The sequence below is a fragment of the Chironomus tepperi genome, unplaced genomic scaffold, assembly GCF_022539635.2.
Source record: "Chironomus tepperi strain 1889 unplaced genomic scaffold, CSIRO-AGI_Ctep_v1 contig_337, whole genome shotgun sequence".
NCBI lineage: Eukaryota > Metazoa > Arthropoda > Insecta > Diptera > Chironomidae > Chironomus > Chironomus tepperi.
Window position 1 is genome coordinate 836,200 of NW_027226459.1, and position 21,704 is coordinate 857,903.

The 21,704-nt window shown below is 35.3% G+C and overlaps 1 protein-coding gene across 3 annotated transcripts in view; it reads left to right on the forward strand.

The window, feature by feature from the left end:
- LOC139093699 (neural cell adhesion molecule 2-like) overlaps nucleotides 1-19,239 on the forward strand; it is a 79,081-nt gene extending 59,842 nt beyond the window's left edge. For all 3 annotated transcript variants that reach the window (XM_070644507.1, XM_070644506.1, XM_070644508.1), the window contains 13 exons: nucleotides 1,075-1,220; nucleotides 2,666-2,810; nucleotides 7,201-7,331; nucleotides 9,432-9,591; nucleotides 10,669-10,768; nucleotides 10,838-10,949; nucleotides 11,091-11,172; nucleotides 12,616-12,757; nucleotides 12,842-13,026; nucleotides 13,832-14,094; nucleotides 15,356-15,482; nucleotides 15,590-15,648; nucleotides 18,458-19,239. In XM_070644507.1, coding sequence (XP_070500608.1) covers nucleotides 1,075-1,220; nucleotides 2,666-2,810; nucleotides 7,201-7,331; nucleotides 9,432-9,591; nucleotides 10,669-10,768; nucleotides 10,838-10,949; nucleotides 11,091-11,172; nucleotides 12,616-12,757; nucleotides 12,842-13,026; nucleotides 13,832-14,094; nucleotides 15,356-15,482; nucleotides 15,590-15,648; nucleotides 18,458-18,568 — 1,763 coding nt within the window. In that variant the 3' untranslated portion in view covers nucleotides 18,569-19,239. The remainder of the gene's footprint in view (nucleotides 1-1,074; nucleotides 1,221-2,665; nucleotides 2,811-7,200; nucleotides 7,332-9,431; nucleotides 9,592-10,668; nucleotides 10,769-10,837; nucleotides 10,950-11,090; nucleotides 11,173-12,615; nucleotides 12,758-12,841; nucleotides 13,027-13,831; nucleotides 14,095-15,355; nucleotides 15,483-15,589; nucleotides 15,649-18,457) is intronic.
- The last annotated feature ends 2,465 nt before the right edge of the window (nucleotides 19,240-21,704 follow it).

A 21,704-nucleotide genomic window follows, 5' to 3' on the forward strand; every position in this document is an offset into this window, starting at 1 on the left:
TACTTTTTTATGACTTTTAATCGATTTCTTAATGGATTGATAATCTAGAAATTCCAATCGCTTTTTAAAGCTCTTCACTTTTTCAAAGAAGTTCCAAAGTCTATTAAAGCCATATTTTGTATTTTCGATCAGGTCAAGTTCCATCAATATTCCGTTCGTAAGAAAATCTTGTTCCAATCGACATAAGTCTTTCATGGCAGTCAAATGGCGGCTGCATGGCATCCAAGTGGCAATATCCAAGTTAACCGTCATAAAAGTTGCCATTTGGATGACTTGAACTTTTATGACAGCCAACTTTAAAATTGCCACTTGGATACCACGTCGTCGACATGTGGTCGTCATGGCTTTTATGGCAATCAAATTGCAATTTAGATGACATGAAATAACCAATTGGCTACCATGATTTTGACCGGAAAAATCAATCCTGGGATGGAATTGTATGTAATCCCGAAATCAATGCCGTACTCTAGTAGGCAAAGGGACCGCTATTAGGTCCCATCGTGCTCCTTCTTTATCATGAAAGTATGCTCTGTACCTGCTAGGGTGTATCTCGCATAAAAACAGTGTATCCATCCACTTACCGTACAATTCCAAGCTACCCAGCTGTCAAATACAAAACCTTCAACATACACCATCATTTCCGAATGAACCCCAAAAAAACAACAAAAATTCTCCACATCGTATATCATCAACAAAGCATTTATCCATAAACTTTTGACATTGTTTGCAGATTTCTTTCTCCTTTTTTTTTGTTGTTGCCATCAACATGTCATGCGACAATTTTTACCCTATCAATGCCATTGCCCGAAGTCATTCTTATTTATCTAGGTATCATGGGCTTCATGTCTACAAATTTGTTGTTTATGCATTGATAACATGAAAAATGTGTTCATGTGGAAATTGGAATATGAAAGGAAAAAAGAAGCAAATAAATTGTATGTGAAAAGATGTAAATTTATTCATCGAGTCTATATAAGTGCCTCCTTTCCATCACCTCCCATACTTCTACAAATTTGTATTGTTTTTCATCATTTTCAAATTTATTTTTCCTTCTTCTTTCATTCCTTCATACAGTAAAGCCTTTAACAGTAGAAATAAGAAAACCACCAACAAGAATGGTTGCAGATCGAAGATACGAAATCATTTGTGAGAGCTCCGGTTCAAGGCCAAATGCAATTATAACATGGTACAAGGGAAAACGTCAGTTGAGACGAACGAAGGTAAATTACAAGTTTGAACATGATAATCATTATAATCAACTTAAATCTAAAAAGTTTATTCCTTTTTCCTTTTTTTTTTTGCTCAGCTTTTTGCTCTTATTCTCTGATGATGTCGTATGTGAATGTGAATATGGGGTGTTATGGGGATATATTCGTATGAAGTTGAAAATGTCATGAAGTGATTTTTGACTTTTGTGGAGCATTTTAAGAGCTGATAAATTGACTCTGAATAGGATAAGTCGGTTAATCGTTTCAAAATCTGGCAATGGGCTGGCTAGACTATGGCTTGGTGCCGGATTAGTTTTGAATGCGGGACAATGGCATTTAAACCAAACCTGGCACCAAGTCGGCCAAAGGAATAGCTTAAATCTGTTAATCGATCCAAAATCTGGCACTGGACTTCTGTGATTCTGACTTGAAGCCGGATTCGTTTTGAATCCAAGTCATTGGCATTTAAACCGAATCCGGCACCATAACAAAGTCAACGGTTAATTGATTCAAAATACGACAACAGGCTGATTTGACTCAGACTTGGTGTCAAGCCCTAATAGACAATGAGCATTTTTACCTGAATAAGCATGCTTATGAATCAACTCTTTGTCTGTTCGGGTGATTCGGTTTAAATTCAGCACGATGTCATTCAAACTGAATCTGTCACGAAGTCAGAGTTTAATTAGCATGGTGCGGGATTTAAACCGAATCTGGTGCCTAGTTAGTCATTCAGAGACACGATTGGCACATGTTGAATTGTTGACAGCATGGCAACGAGGCGGCAGCTTAGAACTATTTGGCAGCTAATTGACAAATTTGCTATTTTCACCAATTGGCAAATTTGACTGTTTTCAGTTGTTACTGGAATTGACAGTTGGCTCCCATATGGTTCTTAGTATTCTGCCGCCTCGTAGCTGTGCTTGCAACTTTTCAGTATGTGCCGATTGGCTGAATGTCCCAAAAATTTTCCAGATAAACAAGCTTTTTGGCTCCAAAATCAGCAATCTCATTTTTCTCAGAAATTAATCATGAGATATCCATCGTGCATTTATATTTTTACAAATTCTCGAAATTTGTCTATTTTTATTCAATCATAACATAAGCACAACAGCCTTAATTTATGTCCCAAAAAAATCACTCAAACATCCATTTGACCTTTACAACAGATTCTACAAATCTTCTAAATTTATCAGCAATCAGGCCAATGAATTTAAGTCCAAAAATGGACAAATTGCGTGCAAATGTCGAAATAAAAATAAACTTTACTGAAAAAAATAATTGACCCAAGTACATTCACATTAAAATGACAGAGAACGAGAGCTAAAGTATAGACTCTGAGCATACAAAAAGTTAATTTTGTTCCTCCTTTCATCTCCATTTTAATGCCCTTTTTTTTGCTCCTTTTTTTCTTTATTCTCTATAATGCTTGCCTGCAACAACGATCGTTTTTATAGGATGAGATTTTAAATAATACCACAAAATCGGAACTAAGCTTTTCACCTACTGTAGAGGATGATGGAAAATTTATAGTGTGTCGAGCGGAGAACCCCGTCGTGAGCGGACTCTTTCTCGAAGCAACACATAAACTCAGCGTAGTCTGTAAGTTTTGTTATGTTCACATCCATTCAATGTTCAACTTCATCTATTTTACTATATATCCATAATTCTCTTTTTTTTGGGAATAAAGCAGTTTAAAGTATAAAAAGCTGGATATGGGATAGGAATGGTAGAGATATGTAAAAGTTTTTTGAAAAGAGGGGGAAAGATGGTTGAGAATTCTAAGTATTGTAATAAGAGCTTTACTCTGGAAGATTCAGAAAAGGTTTATGTTAGTTTTGGGGTCGATTGACAGTTACGTTCACAAATTTAGTTGGGTAACTGTCACTTTTGTAATAATCATGATAATCTGGATGATTTTATTAGTCATTTAAATCAGTGTTTCTCAAAATTTCTTGGTTTTTAAACTAGATGGACTAAGTAAAGGCTTATTCAGGGTTCAAGGTGGGAGAAGAGACTTGGGACTAAAATATCCACTTAAGGGAGTAAATTAGGACTAACAAAGGTTCATCCAAAATTGCAGGTCTTCAGTCTTGGACGAACTATAACGTACAGTCTAAAACTTGAAGTCTGCGCATTTAAAATACAGGAAATGTAGGTCTTCGGCTAATGGTTGAATCCTAAGAGTAGTCCATAGAATTTGGATTGACTTAGAGTAGTCTAAATTGAAGAATTTTGACCCCAAAACCCCCTCTATACCCAAGTCTGCCTTCAACTTCTCGTTTTAATTCGATATGATTTTTCGCTTAGATAATCAACGAAAGCTTTCATTTTTGGGACACTCTTATGAGACTATCATGCATATCCCTCAGCTTTAGAACCACTAAACCAAACACTAAACATCACAAGTGTATGATCCCATATCAAATTTAATTTTCCAACATGTTACCCCCTTTAAAATATTCACATTGAATTCCTCATTCATAGAATCTACAAAAGAAATCTCTATCCTGTATTTGATGTTGAGTATCGTGTTAAGCACATTCTGTTCAATTAAATTTGATTTTTTTTCTTCTTCTTCATCTTATTCATGCTGCTTCGTCGTGATATTATATCCCACTTGGTGTATATAGTAAAGTCGAGACAGATATCACATTAAATATTTGAAAATTTTATAAAGTTGTATCTACATTCAATTCAGTATCGTGATTGTAGGAATTGAATGCATTTTAGTTCCTTAGAATGTTCCTTGTTGGACATAAAATCTTCAATGAAATTGGTGACTGGGATAGTTTTGGATAGTTTTAAATTGAATTGGAAGAGATGCTCGAGAGTAGATTGCAATGTTTAGTATCCCCAAGAATAAATAAGGAACTAGACACTCTCTTACTTCCATTGGCAGCCGTGCATATCTTTTGAGATCTTTGACCTTTTCAATTGATTGTAAATTCTCATTATTGTCTCTATCAGTAGCTTCTTTTGGTGACCTTAATAACACTCAATTATTCAAGGGGCGAAGCTGATCAGTTCCATATCATTGTCTTTGAATACTGAGCAGCTGGCTCCTATGGAATTCTTGCAATTACTTGCTCCTTTTGATTCTACTTCTTACAGACATTATTGCTGGCTTGGGCTTACCAATTAGTAATTGCGAAAGGGACACGCCGTAAAAGAGACGAATAATATCCAGTCTAGGCCGTCGTGACTCTAACAAGAGGTCAGATTCGGTGAAATTCAGCTCCATACTGCATTCACGCTGGCCTGTGCCTCGCTGTCTATTTTTCGTCAATACAATCTTTAAAATGTTGAGCATCATCAGCGATTGCGTCTAAAAATTCCTTTTTTCACAGCAATTTTGAGTGATTAAAAGCACTTAAAATTCACAAAATTTCATTTCCATCCATAATTTCACAAAGTATGCTGGTTTTTGCATTAGCAACAACAAAAAAAAAGTTAATGAACTGAAAGCAATTCAAGATTTTTAATGAGCAGTTGTTACCCTAACCAATGAAATTTACATCTTTAATTAACTATAATGGTCAATTAATCCATAGTACACTTTGTATTAAGGCAATTGTCTTCCGTCCTGTCTGTTGTTGCTAACAGACATCTTCGGGCGTATTATCTATGCACAAAAGCTTCTTCGCCATCACGCGCCATCCAATAATGTAAAGTCAATCATTTTATTTATCTCATGAGAAATGATATCCAAATTTGATGTCAAATCAATGTTACTGTTGGATATGGATGTGATGTTAATTGACTTTGCATGTGCATTTGTCATTAGCCTCTAGTCCTGTCCAAAAATGAATTTGAAATTCCATCATCAAATAATCAATAAAATTCATGACAACCATTCAGCCACAGAAAGAAAAAAGTTTAAAGCATCACATTTGCTGTGAAAAATGGCACTGAATAAACATTAACCTTACCTTTTATCATGCCATTATTTTTGAACTCTCATAAAATATTCTTGCATAATAACGAACATTTAAAATCAATCACTTATCAATATTGACGTTAACATGGACCTATCTCTATGGAGTGATATTGAAGCCGAGCACCATAATAGCTCGTTTGAATGTAAGAAACTGAAAGCATTCAGCATACACACACAAAAAAAAGGCAACAAAATGAAAATAAACATAAATTTCAATTTAATGGGATTCTATTAGAGTCAGTATCACAACAAGCAGCACAAGGATTTTTTTTTTATTTCCTATAGCAGCTACCCATGAAAAATGCATCATAATTTCAGTAATTTATTTTCAACGATTTATGTCTTGCTTAGGCAAATGGAATCTAACGATCTGCCGTTTGAAAGTTGAAGCTGTAACACATGGGATCAATTATTTCTCCTTCCAAAAAAAAGATGTTGTTACTCGTACTGTACATTATGCCACACAAGCAGTTAGAAGTGTAAGGGCGGGAAAAAAAGCAAAGAATACAACAGGATTTTGTAATGAAGGCAGGAAGGATTTATGGCATGTTCACACCGGACAACATTTATTTTCTTATTGCTTTGGGTCATAATTTATCGAGTCTTGATGTTAATGACACGTTTTAAACGTAATATGTTGTTAATTGTTCAATTAAAGCTTCATCCAATACTTGCTCAATATTTGAAGCAAAGGTCTATTAAGCTATTCAAACGAGTCACGCTCGACCCTTCAACAGAGCCTCGTTCGACCCTTCAACAGAGCCTCGCTCGAGCCTTCAACAGAGTCTCGCTCTTTTTTTATCCGAGCTTAGTTCATCCCTTAAACAGAGTCACGCTCGACCTTTCAACAGAGCCTCGCTCATTTTTTCAACAGATTCACGCTCGAACGTTCAACAGAATCAAGCTCGACCCTTCAACAGAGCCACGCTCGACCCTTCAACAGAGTCACGCTCGACCCTTCAACACTGCTACGCTCCAATCTTAAACAGAGTCACGCTCGACTCTTCAATAGAGCCAAACTCGACCCTAATAACAGAGCCCACTTAAACAGAGCCTCACTAGACCCACTTAAACTGAGGCTCGCTCGACCCACTTAAATCAAATGGCACTTAATTCAAAACTTATCAAACACGGTGTGAACAAGAAAGAAAAATATTTCTCAATAATACTCGTGTGAGCAATAAAATTGAAAATTTATGTTCACTTTAGATTGAACTATATTCATGAATGTGGAACTTTTTAACGAGCTCAAAATGTTCACATTTCTTTTCAAATGCACTCTAATTGAAATATCATAAAAGCTTCGAATTTGAAAAATAAGAAGAAATCGAAATAGAGTTTATAAATTTTGTATATACATTTGTAAAAGGAAGAAAAATTCAAATAATATCTGCTGATTTACTTCATGTTCTTCCTCATCTTACCTATATTAAGTCTTAAAAAAAGATTTGTAGAGTTCATAAGTTGATTGCAAACATTGATATTGAAAACAATATTTTTCAAATTGAGATTTTGATATTTTTGATGGATTTTCTGTTGGGAAAGGTTAAGTACGGAAGTGGTATTGTAACCTTGAATAGAGTCACGCTCGACCATTGAACAGAGTTACGCTCGGCCCTTGAACAAAGTCATGCTCGACCCTTGAATAGAGTCACGCTCGACCCTTGAATAGAGTCACGCTCGATCATTGAACAGAGTTACGCTCGACCCTTGAACAAAGTCATGCTCGACGCTTGAACAAAGTCTCACTCGAACCTTGAATAGAGTCACGCTCAATCTTTGAATTGAATCACGCTCGACCCTAGTAAAGAGTCACGCTCGATTCTTAAATTGAGTCACGCTCGACTCTTGAATAGAGCCACGTTCGACCTTGAATCTAGTCAACTTCAAGCTCTGTTATAAATAAAATGCGCTTCCGATCACTCAACTCAAATTACTTTCTTACTTGTCTTTTATTTAAATTCAAAAGAACTTCAGAAACTGAAACTTTTTTACTTCCTTCATTTTTTTTCATAGAATAACTTTTATCATTATTCAATATATTTATTACAGATCCTCCACTTGTGACTCTCCAACTAGGATCAACTCTCTCTAATGATGATATTAAAGAAGGAGATGATGTGTACTTTGAATGTCATGTTGAAGCAAATCCAAAGTTTACAAAGCTCTCGTGGCTTCATAATGTAAGTATATCTTTTTATTTATATTGATTCTATCCGTCTTTCATCATCTCAATTTGCATTTTAAATACATATTTATGAAATGTAATGGTTGATGAGTATCATGAGATGCTTCCTCATAAAACATTTTTGTATATTTGGAATAATTTTAAATTGTTAATTTTAAGTGGGTTTTGAATTTGTGTAGGCATTCGCTGATGAAATTATGATTGCGTGATTCTGAAATAAGTGTTATTTTATTAAGGTGGTGTGATTTAATGGTGGGATGGCTGGTGATATACTGATAGGAATTTTCTTTAAGATTTCTAATTTGGCGCCCTAATCGCACATGGCGCGAAATGATCGGCAACAATGTGGATATCTTGTAACAGCGAAGTGTAGGCTAAGGTTTTCCGCTGCCGAAGCTCAGTCTCTAGAATTTATCGAGACCAAGCCTTTGGAAAACCTTAATGTAGGCTTGGTGCCAAATCCTCCTGAAGACTAGCATGATGACCGGATTCGATTAGTTCTCCGAGACTCCTCAATGCTCCATGTAGGAGTTTTCTTCATTTTTGTCGTAATCGGGATAAAAGCAAAAGTGCCTTGATAGCTCACTTAGAAAGATGACGGGTCATGAAAGTTGGAGTTGAATTTGAACTACCAGGTTCAAATCCTACCATCAGCCTAGTGAATTTTCGGAAGGTTAGATTCTTTGGCTTCTTAAGTGAAGTAGTTTAATGACGAAAATCAAAAATTGGGTAATCTGAGATGTAGGAACGGGTCATTAATGATAAGATTCACTACTATCCTTTCTTGCTATCGGGATCGGGATCGAGATTTTCCAGGATATTCACTAGAAAGCATATTCACTAGCAGACAAAGAGTATTCTCTCAAAAAGCAAAGTAACTGAAAGTACGCTTGAGATTATGCTTAACTAGCATATTAAAGCAGAATAAATTCCTGAAAGCATGCTCTTTGCCTATTAGGGGTTAGGACAAGAAAGATGCCAGAGCTGTAAATTCCCCACGAATAATTTTAACTGAAACGGATCTTCTTTTATTTGATTACAATCCTTCAAATCCGTTAAAATCTTTGTAATTATTTTCACTCCTCAAGCTTTTATCTTTGCGTTAAAATTATTAAAATTTATAGATTATCCTCTTATTATTTTTATTTTATTTTTTTATTTCCCCTCAAAACATTTCCAATTTCAAAGGAAAAAGATTTTCATTATAAACTCTTTTTTATGAATCATTTGCACAGAGTATATATCATTTTCTTATTCTTCCTCAATTTTTTTTTGTTCATCCTCACATCTTTTTATGTTCCATAATGAGAAGCGGATTCGAAATATAAAAGAGTAGTATAAAAGCCAGCTTTTTATAGAGGCGAAAAAGAAAGAAAAAAAAAATGTTTGCGATTTTCCATCCATTTGAGGAATAAAAATGAATGAGAATGTACTGACTTCCAGGTGGAAGTAGGATTGATCGAAATGAAAAAAATTCTGCTGAGGAGTTTTTAAGGCTTGTTTTTATTTTTGACTTCCAGGTGGAATGAGGATTAGTCTAACTGAAAAAAGCACCGTCAAGGAGCTATTGAGGCTTAGCTTTTATTTTTGACTTCCAGGTGGATTTGTCATAATGAAGAAGGCTCTACCAAGAAACTTGGTTATTATTTCTGACTTCCAGGTGGAATGAGGATTAGTCTAAATAACGAAGGTTCTGTTAAGGTTTTAAGGCTTCACTTTTATTTCTGACTTCCAGGTGGAAAAGGGATCTGCCTAAATGAAGACAGAAAAGACAGAAAAATGACAGCCCTGTGCCACGTGGAAGTAAAAATCCTTCAATCATCACCAATACTTTCAAATTTGCCTTCTTCCTCTGCTTTAAAGCATTAAAAAAAAGTTAAGCATTGAAATCGCCTTTTCATCGTACAGTATCTCCGTCTTTCAGAGAATCATAAAAAATACATAAACCAGAATATAAAAATTGCTAAGACGGAAGTACAAGTTGCAAGATTCAATCCACATTGGGAAGGAAAAAAAAATTTTTTTTATTTCTTTTTAAGCTGAATTTTTTTTAATCGTCCTTAAAAATTTTCTTCTTCCTTCTTTTTATTTTCAGGGTATTCATTTAACGCACAATGCATCGGCTCGTATAATTAGATCTAATCAAAGCCTTGTGCTACAAAAAATTACCCGGAATTCAAGCGGAAACTATGCCTGTAGCGCTTTGAATTCAGAAGGTGAAACCGTAAGCAATCAGCTTCCACTGAGGGTCAAATGTAAGGAAATGAATGAACTTTTTTTTTTGTTATGATCCTATTAAGAAAAAAATAAGGGAGCTGAGAACTTCCTACACTTTATTTTAATTTCCTTTGCCTCTACTTCGGGTCGTTTTTAGCCTTGTGAATATGATTCTAAAAAGAAAAAAGTGGAATCGACCTTGTTTCCTTTCTAAATTTTAATTCTTTTTCAAGTGCTTGAAGCGGAAAATGTCTTCAAATTCATAATTTGTCTTGGTTCCTTTTTTGGTGCATTTTTGTGAAGGGGGATCCTGAGTCATACCTTTTGTTGATAGAGGATGTATCTGAATTTCTACATGTGATACTGATTACTAACGATGCATGTGATGAATATTAAGTATTTTGATGCACGATATACCCAAACTATTGATATTTTGAACATTATCCAATGAAATTAGTATTGACAATTATGTCATGTGACGTGCAAGAGTAATTACCAGTTCAACAACATGTTTATCATCCTTTGGTCCTGAATAGAGTATTGAAAGTCAACTTTCTTCCATTTTGAACCAAATTCTTCCTGTCATCCTCAAAAATATCCGGCTACACTCCTATCTTGTAGCACATAGAATAACTTAGGTTTGCTCAGGTCCTGACTCAGGCTTAGAAACAATACGACAGTGCTTCCTGAATTCTCAGTTTCAACAATACTTATTTGATACCAGAGTTGGCAAGACTTCGATGTGAGGCGCTTTTACTCAGTAAAAGCCTCCGTCCTAAAGACCGTAATCTTCAGAACTTCAGAGTCAGATCTCCAGAAGAAGTAATTTTTAACTTTTGAACATTTGAAATCCGGACTCGAGCAAAATCTGTATTGCAGGAAATTGTCAAATAATTGCCAAAAATCAAGAAAAATTGTTCAAAATTTGTTTCCAAGTCTGAGCTTTTAGGATGAATTTGAAGCTCAGAGATAGATTTTCAATAGTATTTTGAGGCATTATATTGGAATTTTGAATACTTTGTAGATTTTCTTCCTATTTTTTGTCAACATTTGTAGCTAACATCCTTAAAAATCAAGATTTTATGCCATAATATCTAAATTCATCTATCCATTAGATGCCCCCGTATGCGCGACTGAGAAAGTTGTCCTTATTGGTGCTGCCAAAGATGAGAATGTCGAAATTATATGTGATATATATGCAGATCCTCCAGCTAGGTAATTTCATTTCAAAATTGACAATATAAATTAAAAAAATTAATGATTTATTTTAATGTCAAAAAACAGAAAATTCCGATGGAAATTCAATAATTCTGGTGAAATTTTATTCCTTGACTCGGAGCGTTATAGCAAAAATGGAACACGAAGTATACTCCATTATACACCCGTCACCGAGCAGGTTTGTGTTGTAATTTTCATATCCTCATATTACCCTCAGTTCCAATTTTATTCTCTGACAATGTAATATGATCAGTCACAATAATAAAATACAAGCTTTAAACTTTTAGTAAAATTATTTTAAACGAGACTCTATCCACAGGACTTTGGGACGTTATCTTGCTGGGCGATAAATGAGATTGGTGAACAATCTGTTAGTTGCTTATTTCAAGTTGTTCTGGCAGGTAATAACCATTAATGTCATATCATTTTCGAACTATGCACAGCCAACAAGTATGGAAATGTGTCAGAAACAAGTTAAAAATGTCACAAATAGACAATAAATGTGTCAAAGTTTTTGCTTCAGTTTATGTAAGAATGGATGTGATTTTGATGTTAGCCTTTTTGTGGTCAGTGTGAGTGCGGTTTAAAGGATTTTGATTTCCTGATTTGGAAAGGATATTTGGAATTGAATTGTGATTTACGGAAGTTTTTGTTAGAATTGAGGACTTGAATCAAGGTCCTCGATTGAATGCTGCAAAGAATTCTAACAGACAATGGAATCGCTTTTAGAATCCGTAGTAGAATTTCTGTACCATCAAAGCATGATCGTTGTCTGTAAGGAGAAACTTGGTCTAATAATAAAAATCCAAAAACTTCTACAAAGTGAGAGACAGCATAGAAGAGGAAAACAATACACTAGGCCGTAGTGACAATGATTTCTAGACTCTATTGGTCAGAAATGCTTCGATCCGTTTTTGATTCAGATGGCACCTGACGTCAAACAGATCAAAAATATGACCAGTGGATAATATCCAAGACGTAGCCAAACCCTCTTCCCTTTTTTCTCAACCTGGACACATCCCGATAGCTTTGTATTCTGATTCGTATCCAATTGATGATTGCTCTCTCTTAAATCCGGTTAAACAATATTCTTGAATTTGCTGCTTGATCCAAAACAATTTTAAGAGCTGCAATGATTTAAGACAGATAAAAGAGTTTATGTGAGCATTATGTATGGTTCATGAATAACCCCAAGTAGCTCAGTAGGGAAGAACACTTGACAGAGAGCATGACTCGAGAGAACATTGGTTCGAATCCTACTTGAGCTAAATTGTGAAGAAGATGGACTTTCTTCAATTGAACATTATTAGTTCAAATGTCTCTGAACTACCCAAAAGACACCTACTTTATGTGTATCCCTGGGTAATAAAATCATAACCAAAAACAAATGGTTTGGAAAGTTTTTCACAAAAATCTCCTTCAAGTTGTACTTTACCAGACACATTAAACCACAAAGAGAACAATTTGGGTAATTCACCTCAAGACAGAATAAATTATGAAAAAGCTAATAAACAAAGAATTCGGACTTTTTATGCCAAACTCAACATTAACCTTGACTTTTATTTATCCACAAAACAGCAACTTCTAAAAGCAATTAAAAAGGAAATTCCAAGAACTTTTTTAAAAAGAAAAAAATCACTCAAAACCAGACCATAAAAGTCCAACTCCAAAATGCTCTTTATACAGCATACCTTAACAACAAATCCAGAACACATTTCAATGTTTGTTGCTTGTTGTGTGTACGGAGGTGGAAAAAAATAACAATTTTCTGCCTTACCATGGAGTCGAGTAGATACAAAAAAAAGGAAAAAACTATAACAGTGTAAAAATTTTCCCATTTACAGTCACTCCATCACCTGTCATAAACTGCAGCGTTAGTAATTATACACGTGAAGTAGCCGAGATACTGTGTACATCGGGCTATGATGGAGGACTCCCGCAACGTTTTCTACTTGAAATGATATCAAGGAGAAATAAAGCAATCAAGTAATTTACAAAATGCATTCTCATGTCTAATTTTATTTATTTTATGTCAAATTTTTTTCCTACTGACATCATCATCCTGACTAGATATAATTTTACAAACGCTGATGAGCCATTTTTCGTGTTAGACATGCTAGAGTTAATTAATGCCAAGCTGATAGAAGAGAATGACTCCGTGTTAATTGTTGTTTACGCTGTTAATCAAAAGGGTAGAAGCTCACCTGTTATCATTCGTGATTTAGAACTTGGTGCTGTTGTAAAATTAGATAGAGGTACGTAAACTAAATTAACTAATTAAGTTGCATGCGATAATTGATAATTTTAGAGACAGTACAGCTGTCTCCGAGTGACACAAATGAAGAAGGCTTCGCTAAGGAGCTCTTAATGCTCGGCTAAGCCTCTTATACTAATACCGAATGGAAGTCATCTGGCCACCACCGTTAGGCTGCTAGATGGATGCCATTTATTCTCCACTAATACCTAATGGAAGCCGTTTCCATATGGAAGTCAAACGGCATCCATACGACTGCCAAACGGCATGTGGAGGCCAAATGGCGTCCATACGGCTGCCAAACGGCATGTAAAACCCAAATAGCGTTAATAAGACTGCCAAACGGCATTTGGAGGCCGAATGGCGTCCATACAGCTGCCAAATGGCGTCCATGTGGCATGTAAAGGCCAAATGGCATCCATACGACTGCCAAACGGCAGGTGGAAACCAAATGACGTCCATACGGCTGCCAAACGACATGTAAAGGCCAAATAGCGTTAATAAGACTGCCAAACGGCATTTGGAGGCGAAACGGCGTCCATACAGCTGCCAAACGGCGTCCATGTGGCTGCCAAACGGCATGTAAAGGCCAAATGGCGTCCATACGGCTGTCAAACGGCATGTGGAGGCCAAATGGCGTCCATACTACTGTTAAACGGAGGTGGCTTCCATTTGGTATTAGTAAAAGAGGTTTAACGAAGCCTTAAGAGCTCCGCGTTGGAACCGCAAGAGCTTAATGTCAAAACCTTCTTCATTTGTGTCTCTCGGCCTTCAAACTTAACATTAAACTTTCCATTTTTTCACAGATAATTTAATTGTTGTGAGCTCACAAGAGTCAACGCCATATTTCATAGGAATTATTGCAACGATTCTCATTGTATTTATATTTATTGCATTTAAAATAATGTCCGTATGTTGGACGCAAGACTCATCAAAAAGGTCAGCAACCGCAACAACGACGCCAACAACAACAACATTTTCGCACAATGACCATAATGGAACAACAAAATTGACAAATCATTCGAATAATTTGTTAATAATTAGCAGCTATAATGGAAGTATTGGCAAAGTGAGTTAACTTTTTTTGTGTGTTGTGCTGTATGTGTATCTTACGATAATTATCGTAATCGTCAGGACAACCCATTTGGTTAAATTGTAATAATTTTGTTCACTAGAAGTCATTGTCGTAAAGTTTTATGATTATTGTGGCATGCTACTTGGTAATAAGCTTGGTGGAAAAAATAACGGAAATAATTTATAAAAATAAAATTGTTAAACAATTTGTTACGGAATTTGGTTAGGAAGTTGTGAAATCTTTTGGGAGTGGGAGGATGTAAGGGAATTGTTAGGAGTGTTTGGGAGAACACTTACTTATTTCTTGGATATCAGCCCAAATGTTGTGTATATAATTAGAACATTTGAATATAGTTACCAAAAATGCAAACTTAATATGCCAAGGTCCTTACTTACTTACTTCGCTGGCCGTACAGATCAAGTGTGATCAATGGCCTCCCTCAGTCGGCTCCTGAAGCTGGTTCTATCACTGGCTACCGCATGCCAATTACCAATTCCAAGTGTGACACTATCTCCAAGGTATATGCCAATGTATATGAGGTATTGCATGAATATGAGTATAAATCTTTGAGTCAAAGAGTTAAGCTTCTATAAGGATGAAGGTTCGATTCCCAGAATTCGCCGCATTTAGCAGTTCTGGTAGAATTAAGTTCCATGAATTTCTAAGTTACTGATTCAGTTCATTGTCAATTTATGTCTTTTTCTACGAAGTCATTCACAGGTTACGTAAAATGTTAGGATGGAGGGGGATCCCTAATCTAATTTCTTAGGGGAATATTTAATTCAGAATTGAGGGAAATCCTTAGTCTCAGATGAAGTGGGATCCCTAGTTCAGAATGGAGAAAGGGAGTATCTTTAATCCAAGATAAAGTAAGGAAGAACCCTAATCTCAAATGTAAGGTAATTCTGAATCCCAGATTAGGGAGAACCGTAATCCAGAAATCAAGGATTGGTTCAAGTGCTTCGACTATCCGCTGTCTATATGCGCAGATAGCAAATAACCATATCAAAATATATTTTATATTCAATCCATTAAACGTCATTTTAATGACTTTAAAAGGAAAACAAATTAACATTTAGAATTATACAGCATAAAAAAAAATATCCATAAACATAAAAGATCCTTAACTTTATTGACTATATATAATGGTCAGTATTCATTTACGTTCGTCATTAAGACTAATTAACTATCCATGTAACTCTTGTTACCTCCTCAATATCTAATTGTATAATTTATAATAATTATATTTATTTAGAAAAATGGGTTAAGCAATGGACAGGCAATCACAACATTTACATCGCCAACAAACAGTCTGAAAAGCAACAAGCCAACATTAGATGACGATAGAGATCCCGATCTGATTCCAACATATCATCAGTATGGTAAATAATAAATAATTCAATGTAATCCATAGTTTATATCCCCCAAAAAATGAAATCTCACAGTGCCAATAATATGTCCAAATTAATCTCGTAAACATTAATTATAGGCTCATCGATATCTACTGCAGAGGAGCCATACAGCTATAAATCTTTTCAGCAGCAAGACGTAAGAATAATTTTTCTTCTTTTTATATTCACTTACCCCTCCTTTAGCTTATCCGTTTTGATTATGTGTGCATGAGTGTTCATGTACTGCTGCCGGTTTCCCCCAAAAGTATAATATCCACAGCAGGAGAAGATGGAATGAATCCCTCGGAATTTCTTGTGCCTTAAATAAACTTTAAAAAAAGGGAATTATAATGCTTCGCGTTTATATTTTATGTACATGGATAGACTTCTTTTATTTCATATATCCAGCCTCTATATCATCTTAAGAAAATTTGATACGCCCGATGGGAAACAGCGGCATTAACTAAGCCCGGGTACTTCCTTTATTTTTCCCTTTTTTTTCATATTATTATCTTTCATGTCTTTCATTCTTGAGTGAATCTTTATGCGCTCATAGCAGCTTAAATTTCATTGTACTGTCCAAAAATTCGTCCTTGCTAAATTTACGGCATGATGCTGTTTGGCAAGGGATGGTGATTTATTGTTGTTTTGTTATTTTTTTTACGGAATTTTTTATGATTTATTAACTACTGTGAGTTGTTAGGAAATGCATTAATGTTCTGTTTAAGATGGGAGGGGATAAGGAACGTATCCCGAAAAGAGGATGGGGTAAAGGAGGTTCATTTCCCGAGCCGGTGTGACTCAGACTTGATGCTGGATTTGATTTAGATCCTAGGTCGTTGACGTTACTCTTAATTGTTGTCGGATCCGGTTTGATCCTCAACCAGACTTGATACCAAAGTCGGTTTTGATCCCAGGTCGGCGTGACTCTAAGGGGTGTTGGATTCTTTGATCCCTGGACGTGAAGACTTCTTGCCGGATTTGGTTTAATCCGTGGTTGGTGTAACTCTGACTTGTTGTCAGGATTCAGTTTAAATCCCAGGTCGGCAAGACTCTGACTTGGTGTCGGATCCGATTCTAATCTCAGGTCGGCGAAGCTCTGACTCTATGTTTGATTCAGTTTAAATCTCAGGAAGTTGGGAGCTTCGTTAGAGGTTTTTGGAATTTTGTCATAAAAGCCCCTAGCAGATTGAAGAATTTGTCAACAAAGGGTCTGCATAGGATGAACCCCACCCCACCAAACTCCTAGTCACAACCATGAATCACCTTACTACCATCCCTTGGCTGTTGCTTCTACTTCCTTTCGGTAAAACATGAACAGAAAAAATATTTTATTCACTTTATATTGAGCACAAGGAGACTCCTTTTGAGAATTTAAAAATTGCCAAGGGAGACATCTTCTACCGAAAAGTTCTGTTTTTCCTTTCCATTCGTTGTCTAAATATCTATGTATATATAGTCCAGTTTGTTTATGTAAGAGACATTCAGAGAAAGGAAACGGAGTCTCTTTTTTTCCCAGAAATACATACGGACATGGCATGAGTTTATTTACTTTTTGGTTGCTGAATTGGATTTATACACGAGATAGTGGAATGAATTTTTCAGTTTGTCTTATGAAAAAATATTGTGGAACTTCAGAATGTCTTCATATTCTTGCCTTTTTTGGTTCCCTTTGAGAGATGTCAACTTCAATTCAAAATGGGTCAAGTGACACGTGTGAATGAGGATGAAACACGTGGAGAGTTGAAATATCCATCAATTATTTTGTCTAGAAATTCATTTGTTATATTAATTCTGGGAAATTGGGATGGAAGATTATGTTGGCAAGGTCAATATCAAGTCAGTGTTAGTTAGGGAACTAAGGGATGGATTTGATTGAATTGACCTTAATCTGAGAATTTTGGGTATAGTTTGAACTGTTTCTAGGATCCAATTTTGTATTCCTGGAAGGCTTAAAGGCACAAAGCTTATAAATGACCAAAAATCCCACTAAAGGTCATTAGCGTGACATTTGCTCCATATCAGAATCAACAAAATCCGTGCTCATCCATAGTCAAGTCGGTCTGAAGCCATATTTTTGCCCATTTCTATGTCGTGTAATTTCTGAGATGATTTTGATTAGAATGACTTTAATTTTTACTCAGTGTCTCTATCAAGTCATCAGTTTGAGATCTCAAAACCAGATTGAGATCGAGAAGATACCTCAAGAGGATCTTCATCTCATTATCGCCTTGATTCCGAGAATATTCAATCTTGAGAAACCTTGTTCGATATTTTGAATAGGTCAAGTCCCATGTGCATCCCAATGCATAGCCTAAGCAACCCAAATCAGGTCAAAACAGCCAAATGAAGACCTGCGTTGCTTGAGTAAATCACTCTGCCCAGACACTCACCCGAGCTGCACTGATTAGTCCGTAAAGCGCTACTACGTCCCCGCATTAACGTCAAGACGTGAGGATGCCCCAATGGCTCATTTCGTTCCAGTCTTACCTCAATAAATGAAATTTCCCGCATCGTACTCCTCAGAACAATTACTTAACAGCACTCTTAAGTAACAAGATAAATCACAATATTTACTACAAAAAAAGCAAAGCATAAAAATAATATGATCCAGCATAAATAATTCTCGATAAATTTTCAACTTGGCAAGCACATCAAAGTTTTATTTAGTTTGAGTCAAGAAAGAATTTTTTTTTATTTTTTGTTGCTTCATCTTCTGACTTTTTTTTTTTGTGTGGATTTCTTCATCTTCACTTCTTCAAAATGGATATGGATACTACTGGGACAACCGAAACATAAACTTTCAAGCTTTATTTTTTGTTGAATTTTTTTTTTACTTCCTTTTTTTCCGTCTTTAACGACTTTAACTCAATTTATTTGTGATTTCTCGTTCATCGTTCGTTCCTTACAAGCTGAATTATTTTCTATGTTATTGTATTAATGACCATAATCATCATTTCTGACAGGGATTTCATCTAATAAGCACATCGGCACTTTCAAGGCAAGCAGCAAAATCAATAAATGACGAAATTAAAGAGCGACTTATGAGCTCCAAAGTTCCGGAGAGTTGTGTTTAAATTCATCATATCATTTTACATTAAACCGACATGCTTAATGGATAAATGAAGGACACGTGGCCGTGACGTAAAATAAAGAAATTCAATTTTACAGAACTGATTGTATATATACATACTAAATTACTTTACTTACTTACTTAAGTCTCTCATGCCTACGTGATACAAAAATGAATGAAATTGAAAAGTGAATTATATCGCAAAATGAAAAGGAGAGAACAAGAAGGAAAGAAGAAGTTGAAAAAACTAGTTAGTAAATTATTGATGTAATGTTCTTTTATGGGGCGGTTATTGGCGCATTTTCTCATGACTTTGAGTTTGGGGTTTTGATATTGAAAAAGTTTGAAGTATTTATAGATTCTTGAATATTTACTCAAAAAAGTTTGAGGCTATAATATTCAAATTACTTTATTTGAATTGATCCAAATAGCAGAAGTTGGGTAATTGATTCAACATAAGGCAGTAGGCCGATGTGACTCGGGCATGATGTCAGATTTGGCTAAAATCCAGTCTAGAATCTGGTGCCCGGCTGAATCATCACGCCGAATTAAATTTTAATTGGTCTTAAATCCTGGACCAGGCTAACGGGACTCTGACATGGTGCCAAATCTGGATTTAATTCGATTTTAAATTATGCAGAGTTTGGAATCGAGCTAACGTGACTCTGACATGGTGCTGGATTAAATCAAATTCTCCACTAAGTCAAAGTCACGGTGGTCTTGAATGGGTTCGGACTTTGATCCCATTAACCAAACTAGGCTAGTTTAACCAAACTTGTATATTATCGAGAGTGTGGCTAGACTACTAGTCTCAGTAGACATAAAGTTTACAATGAGACCAGAACCACAACTTATACGACATTATTGACAGTAGGAAAACTATGAGTCACCTTTCCAGTGTATATGATTCAATAAAGGACTCGCGAAAAGTTTTTCATTCCGATACTCGAACCTATGATCGCTGGGTTGGTGTGAAATGATTAAGTTCCGAAGAATGAAACCACTACACCACTGCGTCACTGTGACACATAATTTGAAATCTAACTAGGTCTAATATGATATAGAGTACCATAACTGACAAAGAGACTGCTTTTAGAGACTGTACTGGTTTTGTGTACCACAAGAGCATGCTCTTTTCCTATTAGGTTAGGGGTAAGTTCTCTGTAGGTACCTGATTGACAATCTCATTAATCTATTTAAATATAACTTAGAGTCGACACGGATTTTGTATGAAAAAGTCGACTCGACTTCATATAAACAGACATTCATATTGAGCTCTGCTTCTAAATTTGCCCCAAAATTTCAATTTCAAAATTACCCAGTCAGCCATTAACAAATCCCCAAATGATTCCCCTCAAAGCAACATCAAATCAAGAAAATGCGCTAAAATGAAATAAAAATTTACTAAGTGGACGTGAAAAGTGTGTGAAGAGGAAGAGGGTGTTAATGCTCAAAAAACAACACGTCTTTTAGATTTTTTTTTGTTCTTTATTTTCAGTTGTTGTTCAAAAAAGAAGGAAGGAGAGAATGAAATAGAAATTATAAAAAAGTTAGGGATGACGAGAGGGGAAAGAAGGGATCCATTCAAGATTATTTCCGGGTTTCCATGTCAAGGATCTTGACACGGCACTTCTCGCACTGATTTTTAATTTTCACAAGAATAAGGAACTCTCGTCTAACTTCATTCTCATTGTTTTATTTCTGTAAATAATGCTTTTTACTTCTTTCTTTCTTTATACATGCATACCTATATATATATGAAATTATATACACATCTAAAATTAATGTAATGTTGAAAGATTTTCTAATTGATAGATAAATAAATAAAATAAAAAAAGAAATCAAGGAAGAGAAATTTTATAACAAGAAAATTTTTGATGTGTTTGTTTTGTAATAAAATTTTCATGCTCGAATATTTGTTGTGCATTTATTTTGGATTCTTTAGATTGTTTACAGAGCAACATCAGCTATACAAATCGGATTATTGTATTTGTGTATTTAAGTAAAATATGGAATGGAATGTGAATGGATGGAGATATTTAAGTTATTGATGAAACAGCAACAGAGGCTGGATGTTTGAGTTTGAGCATTTAAAGAGAAACAATGTTGAAGTTTTTGTATTGTTAGGGCATTTGTGACTTTTTTTTCAGGAAATTGAATGGAAAAGGTAAAGTTTTAGAGGATTAGTCAAGGTTAATAGCCGTACAGATCAATTGTGATCCATAGCTTCTCTAAGATGGGGTCTAAAGCTGGTTCTATCGCTGGATTACGCCTGCAAATTTCCAACATTAAGTGCAATACAGTCTCTTTTGAAAGGTTTATTCCAAGAGTTCATTAGTCGTCTACGAGCTCTTTTACCATCCACAAAGTGGACCACCTTATTTAATGGAGCTTCTGTAGATCTTTTAATAACATGTCCAACCCAAAGAAGCCTGTTCTATAAATTTGATTCAATTCTGCATTGCTTCTACATTTAATGGAGCTTCTCCAAAAAAGCTCTTCTAATAACATGTCTAGCCTATCAAACCCTTATTCTGATCTCCTTCTCTTTTATGTCCAAAGATGACTCTGAGAATCCTTCAAATTACTCCGATAAAGTCATATAGAAGCTACATGGAGACGGTTTTCGTTTAAGCTATAGAATAGCCTTAAACGTTCCGTGACTTGATCTTCTTCATTTTGTTTCACTCTTAATACTCTTTCGACTTTAAATCGTGTTTCAATGCAAATCTAAAGTTCGTTAAAAACTGCAGGTCTACAGCCTTGGACAAACTTTAAAATACACCTGAAAACTGCAGGACTGCTCATCTAAAATGCAGAATCTTAGCTGAACCGTATGAAAATCACATTCTCATCTTAAAAAAATTTGAATATCAACCAAGCATACCCAAAACCTCATACATATGATTCAAGGTATAATAATTCAACAATATTTTATAGATTTTTTCTTTCCACCAGACAATCCACAACAACCTTTACATTTTTACACACATTCAAATCGCGAGACCAAAACAAATCCACAAAACATATTAAATAGCAGTAAACGTAAATTTACGATTTTTTCACCACCACCATAAATCTACTTATTGTTCTGAGTGACGTCATGACCGAATTAGGAGTGGCCATGAAACAAAAAAAAA